The sequence below is a fragment of the Dermacentor variabilis genome, chromosome 9 (assembly GCF_050947875.1).
Source record: "Dermacentor variabilis isolate Ectoservices chromosome 9, ASM5094787v1, whole genome shotgun sequence".
NCBI lineage: Eukaryota > Metazoa > Arthropoda > Arachnida > Ixodida > Ixodidae > Dermacentor > Dermacentor variabilis.
Window position 1 is genome coordinate 6,258,707 of NC_134576.1, and position 13,636 is coordinate 6,272,342.

At 46.1% G+C, this 13,636-nt stretch overlaps 1 protein-coding gene across 1 annotated transcript; it reads right to left on the bottom strand.

Annotated features, from left to right (window-relative positions):
• Positions 1-11,842: 11,842 nt before the first annotated feature.
• On the bottom strand, positions 11,843-13,426 carry LOC142557943 (uncharacterized). Its single transcript, XM_075670130.1, has one exon. It carries the CDS (start codon positions 13,424-13,426, stop codon positions 11,843-11,845), a length of 1,584 nt encoding a protein of 527 aa, XP_075526245.1.
• Between the last annotated feature and the right edge of the window lie 210 nt (positions 13,427-13,636).

Sequence of the window (13,636 nt, forward strand, 5' to 3'; positions counted from 1 at the left end):
TCTTGTCTGTGTGTTTCCACACGTAGCAATATTTTTAGATTTTTCTTTTATATGCCAAAATGTTAGCAACAGTGAATTGGCCGCCGAGAAAAACGATTTCATCTGGCCGATGTTTTCAGACTGGGCTGTCGAGCGAAGCAACCTCTTCAGGCACAACAAGAACACCTTATGTCACGCGTCGCATCTGGCAACTCACTCCAAGCCCTGCAATTGTTCTACATCCATTGACATGACGATCTCTTTATTAGGTATAAGGACACCTTGGGATCTTAAATATAGTAAACATTTTTTATTAGCCTTGCGCGAGTGATCTGGTTATTAGTTATTGAGTTTAGGTATATGAGGATTTGCTAACTTTAATTTCTTCTTTTGCTATAGCTTCTTTTTGCCCTGTGTTAACTGTGAAAAGTGCCCCTCGCACAATTTTGGCATCTACGCCGTTAGTACTGCTTTTCTTTAAATGCATTTTTCTTGAATCACATTTTAGTTGTGAGAAATTAATTTTCTAGTCTAATATTATCATCTTTTTTGGTCAGTTGTTTGTTGCATTTCCTCATGTCAACATGACCACGTCTATTTCAACTAGTTACCACAAGAGAAAAATAAGCTTTTATCGCAAGTGTACGTGTTGAAGTATACCTAAATGCGGGTGACCGCATTTTTGTGTACTTGTATTTGTACTTTGTGCATTTGGTTTTTTTTTGTGACCGCCCGACGCAAGTATCGGGCGGTTGCCTGCAGGGTTGTCTGAACAAACCGTTCAAATGCTCCCCTCGTTCATAGCAGGTCACTTTTGTTTGCTTGAAAAACGAATAACATTGCCTGCACTCAGCGGCTTCTCTTATCTAATTGGCTCACAAGAAGCGAGGGGCATGCTCAAGTGGAGAGTGATTCCGTGGGCGCCAGGCCACTGCACTGAATGTCGATAACCAGATGAAGAGGGTGATGCCGGCGTCTGCAATTGGTCCACTTTCTCCTACTTAGCTTGCCGTGGCTCGTCGACAATTACGGCGGCATGCAACGGAAGATTAAGAATGACGCTAAAAGGGATCGTCAGCAAAGAAGAGTTGGCAGAACGAGGTCGTAAACGTGCCGAAAGTTCTCGAAAACGTTACACGGCCTCGCAAAAAGCTTTACTGCACGCAAATAAACCCGTGCTCTCTGGCAGGGGCGAGTATCCAGTGCCAGAGCAATTGGCGGCAGCCATCTTTTATGGTAACAATAAAATTCAAACAGCGCTAAACGACAGGACCATAGTGAGGAGGACACAAACACGGCGCTGAACTTACAACTGATTTATTTGAAGTAAGAAGTCAACATTTATACGTACAAAACTGGGCACGCATGCGCCCGGTCATACATCGATGATCAGATACAAACACCGGACAGCCAACATTCGCACGCGTTGTACCTGCCTTCAATCTACCCTTTATGCAGCAATGCCATTTCTTTCGCTGACAAGATTAAAGATGTTTCGCTAACGCAACTATTAGATTTCCAGATGATATGAAATGTTTCAGCGACTTCTCTGGTAGTCTTGTCACTACGAAAAAGTAACAATTTTGTATCGTCAAAGAAAGGTACACATTTACAAATACTGCAATGCTTTGCCAGGTTAGTGTCTTTCTTGTCTAATGAATTGGCATGCTCCATTAGTCTAATATTGATGCAACGGCCTGTCTGGCCTATGTAAGTTTGGCCGCAAGATAAAGGAACTTGGTAGACAGCGCCCTTCTTGCAACTGATGTACTTATTGAAATGATTTACCTTGCATGCAGCATTCCATTTAACGCCTTCCTGCTTCTTCTGAACTGCTGCCCCTAATTTACCCAGTTTCATCGGCGCAGAAAAAACGACCTTCACACCATACTTGGCCCCTACTCTCTTAAAACGATGTGACAACGCGTGCTCATAAGGCATGACAACAACTTATTTCTCCGCGACATTTTCTTTGGGCTGCTCCGAACATTTTAGCATTTTTATAATCTGATTAGCACCAGCCACAATTACAGAATCTGGAAAACCGGCCTCTCTGCATCTCTGGGCTCGGACCATCAGGCTACTGGACGGCTACTCGCGGGGAAAAAATCAGGCGACTCACGGGGAAAAAAGTTGTCATGCCTGCCGGACTTCGTCGCACAGACTCTCGCTCTCGGGCCAAAGTTCGCCCCAGTGGAAAGGAACACCCCGGCGGAGCTTCTCACTATGGTGCGTGATGTGTCGAGGCGTGCTCCGGAATGTGAGGGGGACCGTTGCGTGTCTGAGGGTGTGGACGTGCTCCGGTCGTACTCACCTCGTATATGCTCTGTTCCCGTTGAAAGGGTGTGTTCCTACCTCACCGACAATAGTCTTTGTCTTGCCGCAGCTGACAAAGAAGGTGGGTTTTTTGTCAGAACTAAGAACAATTTCTTGGAAAAAGCGAATCCTTCTATTGATTCTCTCTTTATTAAGCGAACTGGTGTTCATCTGAGGAAGGTAAAATCGCAGGCAAAACGCACTTTATTGGAATTGAATTTGGGTAATCTTGCACAATCTCTAGACAGCAAGGAAGGGTTGGCCCTTCGCATGTTTTTCTCCGCAAAAACCGACAAGCCCGAAGCGCCCTTCCGTGTCACTATTTCAGAGAAGGGCACGTGGCAATACTCTCTTTTCTGTTGACTTCAGTGTCACCTTAAGAAGCTAGGTGTTAGTGATCCGTTTCCGGTTAAAGGATCTATCGAAGTGATCCACTACCTGTCAAAACATTCTGATGTACCATTTAAGGCTATGTCCATAGATATAAAAGACTTGTTCTATTCTATTCCGCATGAGGCGCTCCTGGTTGTTATCGAAGAAGCCATCAGTAGTTATGGTGACATTGCGTTCCAGAATGAATATGGTGTGTCTGTTCCAGACTTTATAAAATTGCTTCAACTTTACCTTTCCTCAACTTTCGCCAAATGGAATGGAAATGTTTCCCTTCAAGAAAGCGGGATATGTATAGGGTCATGTATCGCCCCCTTGTTGAGCGATTTATTTTTGGCTTATCTTGACAGGAACGTCATGTCACGGATGGGCAACATAAAAATCAAAAAAGCCTTTCGCTATGTCGATGATTTTTTGGTTCTATTTAATTGTGAGGAGAGCTGTGTAGCGACCTCTATGTTCGTCAAGTGTTAGACCTGTTCGAAGAATGTTTATCTCCCCTCACACTCACTCATGAGCTTCAGGATAATGGGTCACTTAGGTTTTTAGATTTGAAGTTATCTTTTACCCGGCAACGTGTTTGCTGGATGTACGATCCGCGAGCTAACAAGCCTCTGTTATCCTATGCGTCTGCCCATTCAAAAATCGTTAAGAGAGGTATCGTTCAGGCTTGCTTGCATAATGCTCTAACGAAATCATGTTATCATTTGATAGAACCCAGTTTCAGCACGCAGATAGCTCGGTTGAGGGCGGCAGGGTACCCGAGCAACCTTCTGTTCTCAGTTTCGGAAAGCCTGGGTAATAAGCTTGGTATCGTTCCTCACAGCTTCGAGTCTCAGGTACATGAACGAAGTAAAAATACAGCTGTTATCCCGTACATCCATGGAATATCCCACAAACTTAAGAAAATAGGACGAAGAGCAGGTATCGACGTTGTTTTCTCTGCTCCAAAAGAACTTGCCCAGCTTTGTGTCAGAACCAATCCTGCTGCTAAGAAAGGTAGTATTTGCAGCATTAATCATAGGAAGAAGTTTACAGGTTGTTCGAAAGGTGTAGTGTATAAGATACCCCTGAAATGCGGCATGTCTTATATGGGACAGACTGATAGATGTCTTAACGTTAGGCTACAAGAACACAGCAATAAAGTGCGCAAAGGGCGAGAAGGCTTCCTAGGTGTTTACTGCGCACAATGCGGCTGTGTCCCAATTTTTGAGGAGACGACTATCTTAGCTAGGCATTCCAATGAAAGTACCAGAATTATCATTGACGCAGCAGCGATCGCCGATGGCGACTCGGTTCGTAAGCCATCAATCGCACTAACAGACAAAGAACTGGTTTTCTTGAGGTCGCACATGCGCTCTCGTTCATCTTAGGTAACAAATTCTGAATTCAATCTCACGTCGGGTTGCTGCTTGCAGAGGGCGCTTTTGTCTTGGTGTTTCAGGGTATATACGTTTGTTTCTGAAAATAAAAATCACTTGGAAGTCAGCGCTTGTCTACGTCGTTCTTTTTTGTCCTCCGTCTATGTATGCACTGTAAGTGACGATTGAACCGTCGATGTATGACCGGGCGCATGCGTGCCCAGTTTTGTACGTATATATGTTGACTTCTTGCTTCAAATAAATCAGTTGTACGTTCAGCGCCATGTTTGTGTCCTACTCACTCTGGTCCTGTCGTTTAGCGCTGTTTGAATGTTATTGTTACCATCATCATCATCACCAGCCTGGTTACGCCCACTGCAGGGCAAAGGCCTCTCCCATGCTTCTCCAACAACCCCGGTCATGTACTAATTGTGTCCATGCCATCCCTGCAAACTTCTTAATCTCATCCGCCCACCTAACTTTCTGCCGCCCTCTGCTACGCTTCCCTTCCCTTGGGATCCAGTCCGTAACCCTTAATGACCATTGGTTATCTTCCCTCATTACAAGTCCTGCCCATGCCCATTTCTTTTTCTTGATTTCAACTAAGATGTCATTAACTCGCGTTTGTTCCCTCACCCAATCTGCTCTTTTCTTATCCCTTAATGTTACGCCTATCCTTCTTCTTTCCATAGCTCGTTGTGTCGTCCTCAATTTGAGTAGAACCCTTTTCATAAGCCTCCAGGTTTCTGCCCCGTAGGTGAGTACTGGTAAGACACAGCTATTATATACTTTTCTCTTGAGGGATAACGGCAACCTGCTGTTCATGATTTGGGAATGCCTGCCAAACGCACTCCAGCCCATTCTTATTCTTCTGATTATTTCCGTCTCATGATCCGGATCCGCCGTCACTACCTGCCCTAAGTAGATGTATTCCCTTACGACTTCTAGTGCCTCGCTGCCTATTGTAAATTGCTGTTCTCTCCCGAGACTGTTAAGCATTACTTTAGTTTTCTGCATATTAATTTTTAGACCCACTCTTCTGCTTTGCCTCTCCAGGTCAGTGAGCATGCATTGCAATTGGTCCCTTGAGTTACTAAGCAAGGAAATATCATCAGCGAATCGCAAGTTACTAAGGTATTCTCCATTAACGTTTATGCCCAATTCTTCCCAATCCAGGTCTCTGAATACCTCCTGTAAACACGCTGGGAATAGCATTGGAGATATCGTATCTCCCTGCCTGACGCCTTTCTTTATGGGGATTTTGTTGCTTGCTTTATGGAGGACTACGGTGGCTGTAGAGCCGCTATAGATATCTTCCAGTATTTTTACATATGGCTCATCTACACCCTGATTCCGTAATGCCTCCATGACTGCTGAGGTTTCGACTGAATCAAACGCTTTCTCGTAATCAATGAAAGCTATATATAACGGTTGCTTATATTCTGCACATTTCTCTATCACTTGATTGATAGTGTGAATATGGTCTATTGTTGAGTAGCCTTTACGGAATCCTGCCTGGTCCTTTGGTTGACAGAAGTCTAAGGTGTTCCTGATTCTATTTGCAATTACCTTAGTAAATAGTTTGTAGGCAACGGACAGTAAGCTTATCGGTCTATAATTTTTCAAGTCTTTGGCGTGCCCTTTCTTATGGATTAGGATTATGTTAGCGTTCTTCCAAGATTCCGGTACGCTCGAGGTCATGAGGCATTGTGTATACAGGGTGGCCAGTTTCTCTAGAAAAATCTGTCCACCATCCTTCAACAAATCTGTTGTTACCTGATCCTCCCCAGCTGCCTTCCCCCTTTGCATATCTCCCAAGGCTTTCTTTACTTCTTCCGGCGTTACCTTTGGGATTTCGAATTCCTCTGGACTAATTTCTCTACCATTATCGTCGAGGGTGCCACTGGTAATGTATAAATCTCTATACAAATCCTCAGCCACTTGAACTATCTCATCCTTATTAGTAAGGATTATTAGGAAGACACCGACGAAAAGCTATTTACAAGTATATTTACAAGGCTACAAGGCAATACGCTGCGCTTGGCCAAGAGGCAACAGCCCGCGCTAGCTTCTAATCGTCGTCGTCGTCTTCACACTGCTCGCCTTTCGTGATCGCACATATTGTGCCGTAGCAATATTGCCGGCTTTGTCTCTTAACGCGTACATCTGATTCTTGCCAATTCCTAATTTCTTCTTCACTGTTTTTTGGCTTCCTCCGTTCCTGAGAGCATGTTCAATTCTATCCATATTATACTTCTTTTTGTCAGCTGTGTTACGCTCGTTGATTAACTTAGAAAGTTCTGCCAGTTCTATTCTTGCTGTAGGGTTATAGGCTTTCGTACATTTTACTGGCATTTCATTGCCAGTAAAAGAAAAGCCCCCCACGCAAAAATTACTCACTTATTGCAAGAAAGCTAACTTCGACGCATTTCTCTCCTGCGATAGTTTGCTGGTATCCTGCCTAACGGAGTTACCACCGACTTCCATTGCACACTCCTTAATGATGCCCACAAGATTGTCGTTCATTGCTTCAACACTAAGGTCCTCTTCCTGAGTTAAAGCTGAATACCTGTTCTGTAGCTTGATCTGGAATTCCTCTATTTTCCCTCTTACCGCTAACTCATTGATCGGCTTCTTATGTACCAGTTTCTTCCGTTCCCTCCTGAGGTCTAGGCTAATTCGAGTTCTTACCATCCGGTGGTCACTGCAGCGCACCTTGCCGAGCACGTCCACATCTTGTATGATGCCAGGATTAGCGCAGAGTATGAAGTCTATTTCATTTCTAGTCTCGCCGTTCGGGCTCCTCCACGTCCACTTTCGGCTATCCCGCTTGCGGAAGAAGGTATTCATTATCCTCATATTATTCTGCTCCGCGAACTCTACTAATAACTGTCCCCTGCTATTTCTGGTGCCTATGCCATATTCCCCCACTGCCTTGTCTCCAGCCTGCTTCTTGCCTACCTTGGCATTAAAGTCGCCCATTAGTATAGTGTATTTAGTTTTCACTCTACCCACCGCCTATTCAACGTCTTCATAGAAGCTTTCGACTTCCTGGTCATCATGACTGGATGTAGGGGCATCGACCTGTACAATCTTCATTTTGTACCTCTTAAGTTTCACAACAAGACCTGCCACCCTCTCGTTAATGCTATAGAATTTCTGTATGTTACCAGCTATATTCTTATTAACCAGGAATCCGACTCCTAGTTCTCTTCTATCCGCTAAGCCCCAGTAGCACAGGACGTGCCCGCTATTTAGCACTGTATATGCTTCTTTAGGCCTCCTGACTTCACTGAGCCCTATTATATCCCATTTACTGCCCTCTAATTCCTCCAATAGCACTGCAATCGTTACCACGCAACACCAACTCGCCCAATCCGCTGCCCTTCTGCAGTCCATCTTTTATTCCTTTCGGAAAGGGTTAGCCGGCGACAATTCAGAAGAAAATTAAGTTTTGTTCGCCATATTGAGGCATCTTTAACGTGTACGCGTCACTTTGATGCGGTAAGTTTTTGCGATTTTGTGACGTCGCGTGAGAGGCAGGTGAAGTGGGTGCAGCCCCAAAACTTTTGACCAATAGCCGAGGGCTAATGGCAAAAAGGTGTCGAATCAGAAATAACTATTCATGTTATGTGCGGACAAAGTATGCGTAATCAGTGTGTACACGTCATATCAGATGAGGAGCTATCGCTGATTTCGTGACGTCGCGTGACAGACAGGTGAAGTGGTGGTGGTCTAAACCAATCACGGAGGGCTGATTGCAGAATTGGAATAGAAACATTTGGAATAGTTTTACGTTATAGCGCCCCTGCAATTGTCTTTTCGTACAGCTCTAATGACGTGTTCTCTGATTCCGCATTTGGCGTAGACTTCGCCAGTGTGTATCATGTAGTTGAAACTAACTTCCTGCTGTGCTGGTTGGTGCATTGGTTTGAAGAGCCAAGTTGTGCATTCAGAAAAGACAACCACAGAAAAAGGCGGCGGAGTAGGAAAATCGGAAGTCACTCTTTCCATCTCGTCGCCTTTTCCTGTGGTTCTCGTTTTTGAATGAGCAACTTGGTTCTCCAAAATATTATGTAGGACGGATTTTATCAGTGTCATAATTATTGTGACCGCCGCAATTATTGTTGCCCTAATTCGGTGTATTTCGCGTATCTTCGTTTTCGTAGTCGCGTGATGCTTTGGAGTGCAGCATCAATTTGTGCTCAAAAATGCAGGTGCAGTACCGTTGTGTCCCCGTCCTACAGAGCAAGAGACATGTCAAGCAACATTTAACGCTACATTCAACGTCGCCATTCAGAAGGTAAGAAAAAAAACTTTTTAGGGAGGGTGCTCGTTAGGGCTAGTTCTTATGCTAACCAACACGCGGAGACTCTTCTCGACCGATGTGGTGTCTCTGCGGATGTCTTCTGTATACAGATATTGTGGGATAAGTTATGATGTAGGATAATTTCACCGCATGCGCCGTAAGGGGCGTTTAATCGCATTCCTACATAGGTCAGATGGCAAGATGCATTAATTATAGCGTGAAATAACATAAACACATAGGGAAAGTTGTTTAGGGTGATTGTTTTTTATTATTTCACAGGAAAACGTACGCAGCCGCCACCTTCTTGAAGACATCACTGTGGTGGAATAAGTTGTACGACTGTACAACTTATCGTAAACGTAAACACATACGTAAACCATAAAGATACGTAAACCTCATGGCGGTTCGCACACACAACCTTTAAGTGTCGAATTACTGGATGCAATGCCTCAAACAAATTTTTGACCAAACTTTACGCATTAAAAACGTCGCAAGCAGGATAGCTTAAAAACGTGGTGTGACTGCGTTTTGAAGACGTTTTTATAAGACTGGCCGTATCTGTTCTGTTAGTGTGCTGGGTTTTCAAAGGCGCTGTTCTTGGCAGAATTTTTCATTGATCAACGGAATTCTTCGTGTCAATTGCTGCTTATTCGCCATGTATTAGCATGAGTTCGGCTAGGAAAAGGAAGACATTTGTGGAGTAGATCTCACGTCAAAAGAGACGAAGGATTGCAAATGAACTTGGCACCACAATAGACCACGAAAAAATGGTGCGCGAGTGCAGTTGCATTGAAGCCGCTCGTTGGGACGCGGACAGCGGCTCCACATCGACTTCGAAGGAGCGCTGCCAGTCAGTAGACCCTGCTGGTCTTGATGCTGATTCTGACAGCGCATCCTTTATTTCAATAGCTTACGCTTTTTCATAAACTTTATCACCATTCAATTCTTTCTGACGATTTCTTTCAGTCCCCTGCAGTAACTTTTTTTTGTTGTGACCACTAGTGCAAATGTGAAACGACCGATATGTCAGTCTGACGTTTTGCAAATTCATTCATATCGTCCACTATCGTCAAATGGAACCACTCGCCATCGCACGCAGGCACTGAAGGATACGCAACAAAATTCAGAGCTGGTAGACACTGAGAGCAGTTCCCGACCGAATAGACTAGCGCTTAATTTTAACTCGTTTTGTTTTAACAGTTTCACAGTGACATATATTTTTCCGATGGCATGTTAATTCTTCTCCTGTTACATTTTGTACGCATTCTTATGCAGTGTATTTATAAGGCTTTTTCTATATTACACATAAATGAAGGAATCGAGTTAAAGAGCGAACATGCCTTTCGGTGGAACCTAAGGAATGCATAGGTATAGCCGTTACTAGGAACGGTGCTCTGCAGAAAGTGTTGCGGTAAATTCTACTGTGAGCACAATGTATAGAAAAACAATGCGCCGAAACCTCCGTGTATGAATGTCAGTACAATAGTCCAAACGAACGAGCGAACGAAAGAACGAGAGAAGGAAGGAAGGAAGGAAGGCAGGAAAACTTTATTTGGTCCTGCAAGTAGGGATAATTATTCACTAAGCGGGCCGCTCCCACGTCGGGACCGGAAGGTCAAGACTCACGGCAACGACGTGAACCTGCTGGACAGCCCAGAATTGTTCATCCAGGTCCGGGCTGCGAAGTGCAGCCTCCCACCTGGACGCATCCTTGATCGCAGAGTCTTCAATTCTTTCACAAGACCCGAGCATGAGTTCGAGCGTGGCTAAAGCACCACAATCTTGGCAATAAGGCTCTGTATACGTTTCTGGATAAAACATGTTCAGTCTCCGTGGGCAAGGATAAGTACCAGTCTGTAGTAAGCGTAATGTAAGTGCCTGAGCCCTGTTTAGTTTAGGATGCGGCACACTGTAAACCCTGCGATTAACAAGGTAATACTTCGTGATTTCATTGTATGTGGAAGGGGAGTCTCTGTTCTCGGGGAGTACCGCCACGCCATTGCGCGGGGCAGAGCGGAGGGTAAGAACTCGCGCTGCCTCATGAGCGGACTCATTGAGATTGGGAGGGGCTCCCTCGATCATGCCAAGGTGAGCAGGGAAACAACATAAGTAGTGCTGAGAGATCTCTCATGTCTGCATAATTTTAAAAGCAACCTTAGCCACCGAGCCCTTCCCAAAGACCCTAACGGCCGACTTTGAATCGCTATATACAAAAAGCCTGCGCCTGTCAACCAAGGCGGGCGCAATAGTCACTTACTCCGCGACCTCTGGCCTATCAGTCCGAACGGTAGCAGCGTTGACGAGACTGCCCTCATTGTCCACGACAACTATGGTAAACACCTTTCTCTCCTCTTTAGAAGAAGCATCGACGAAGCCAACCTTCTGATTCTCATCCCGAATGAGTCTCAGTAGGCAAGCTCCCCTGGCCTTTCTTCTACCAACATTTCGCTCCGGATGCATGTTCCTGGGAACAGGCTTGACGTGATACCGATTACGGATCTTCACGGTAATACGGACATGAAGCTGCGAAATCTTCTCCTGAGGAACACCTAACTCTCTCAGAATACACCGACCCGTGCTAGTCGTAGAGAGACGCCCCATCTGCGTCCTCTCCTGAGCCTCAGCTATCTCATCCAAGGAATTATGAATTCCCAGCTGGAGAAGTCGGTCGGTGCTGGAGCACATTGGCATTCCCAACACTTTCTTCGTGATCTTCCTAATCTGCCTGTCAAGCTTTTCCTTCTCCAATGGTTTCCACTTGTGCATGGCCGCCACATAAGTAAAGTGACAATACAAATGCGTGCATAAGTCTAATGAGACTATCCTCCTTGAACCCCGTCTGCCTGTTGGCCACCCTCTTCACTAGGCGTACCGGATTTTCTGTCTTGGCAATGATCTTCTGGATCGTCAGCGTGTTGGCGCCGTTAGACTCAATAATCATCCCCAGAACCCTGATCTTATCAACCCTAGGTATGAGATCGCCATTTCTTGTACGAAGCTGAATGCTCAGCTGGTCCACGGGGATCCATCCCCTTGGCTTGCATCCCCGTCTAGTGGGACTGTACAGCAACAACTCCGACTTGGAGGGGGAGCACCTCAACCCCGTCGGGTCCAAATAATTCTCAATTACATCTACTGCGTCCTGCAGAACACTTTCGATATAGCCCTCACTACCACCGGGACACCATATGGTCACGTCATCTGCATACATGGTGTGCCTAATCCCCTCATTCTCCAAGTGCTTCTTGGTCAATCCAACCATGACCAGATTGAACAATGTGGGCGAGATGGCGGCCCCCTTGAGGAGTGCCCCTGTCTCCAAGATTTAACATCTTTGACTCCAGCTCCGCAACCTTCAAGGTAGCCTTCCTGCCTGACAGGAAGGACCTGACATAGTCATGAAAGCACGCGCCGAGGCCAAGATCCCAAATGGACTTAAGAATATAAGAGTGCCGAACGTTGTCAAAAGCCTTCTCCAGGTCCAGCCCTAGAATGGCCTTAACGCCCCTTCCATCTCCATCACCTGATGATGATGCTTGATGAGCTTCATTGCGTCTTGAGTCGACAGCCCGGCCCTAAAACCAATCATAGTGTGGGGGTAGACCTGGTTCTCCTCAAGGTACCTTGTAAGCCGATTAAGCACCGCATGCTCGGCTACCTTGTCCACACACGAAGTGAGCGAAATAGGCCTTAAGGTATCAATGCTCGGGACTTTGCCAGCCTTGGGAATCAGCACCGTGAGAGCTGTCTTCCACTGCACCGGGACCACCCCGTCTCTCCACATAGCGTTAACCTCCCCGGTAAGGTACTTGATTGACCTATCGTCCAGATTTTTCAAAAGCTTGTTCGAAATCCCGTCCACTCTGGGAGCCGACTTGCTCTTAAGGTTATGCAAAACCGTGCGTACCTCTTCCACAGAAAAGTCCTCATCTAGGGAAAAGTCCTCTCCCGTGTAGGCCTGCTCCGTCAGAAAAACATCCGGGTCCGCAACAGGAAGGTATTTGTTGGCCAGCTTTTCAACCAGCTCTTCCTCCGAGGCAGACCCTACTGCTTCGTGTGCAGCTCTAGCAAGGACGTGCCCCTGACTAACCATCGTATTGGAGTCGTTCAGCAAATGCTTAAGCAAGCCCCACGACCTCCCATTGCGCACCTGCTCGTCCACCGAGTTGCATACCTCATCCCACTGTTGCCTAGACAAAAGCTTACAGTGCTCCTCAATCAGCTTATTCAGCTCGGAAATCTTTTTACGCAGCCTGCGATTAAGCCTCTGCCCCTTCCACCTAGCCTGCATAGACCGCTTGGCTTCAATCAGATGGGCCAGCCTGCTATCAACACTATCCACCTCCAAATCCGTAGTGATCTCCTTCGTAGCCTCCTTTACATCCTCCCTCACCTGGGTGACCCAATCCTCTAGGGACGGCCGGTACAGGCCTTCGAATTCCTTCCCCCTTTCTCCTGTCTCCTCCCGGATCATCCGAAACTTATCCCAGTCTATAAACGTTAACGCCTTAGGGCGCCTACCCTCAACCTCAAAAACGACTTGGTTAATATAATGATCACTACCGAGGTCTTCGGCAAGATTGTACCAACTAGGCTTGGCTGCGTTCTTTACAACGCAGAGGTCAGGGGTAGTATCCCTACACGTCGACATCCCTATACGTGTCGGAAAGGCAGGGTCAGTGACCAGCGTAATGTCAAACTCCGCAGCGTTCTGCCAAAGGTCTTTCCCTTTTACTGTGTCATGCTTGTAACCCCACACTTGATACGGAGCATTAAAATCCCCAGCCACGATCAGCGGATGGTCCCCGGCAAGCTTAGAAGCCTTCTGCAGAAGCAGCTTGAATCTCTGCACCCTGTTCCTCGGGGCACTATACACGTTCAGAATAAACACGTTTTTCTTGTTCACCCGGTTAGGAATCACTTCAATCATGACATATTCCAGGGAACTTAAAGGTATCTTAAGATCATGGATCACATGCGTCCGTTTGCTATCCAACAGAATGCAGGTACCCCGAGCTTTGGATCCACCGAAGATGGTTCGGTAGCCCGTCAGAGAAACTTCTTCCGCCATTGTCTACTGCAGTAGAATAGCCTGCGGCCTACCCTCACACGCGTGAATATACTGCTGTAGAGGCACCTGTTTACGAGCATACCCCCTACAGTTCCATTGCCACACACAAAAAGCCTCATTTTGGCGCGCCATGTTGAAGCTGTTGCTGCGAGCCATCTTGCTGAACCTGAGTCTTCCCTGTCGAGGAACCAGCCGACTGAGATCCGGACC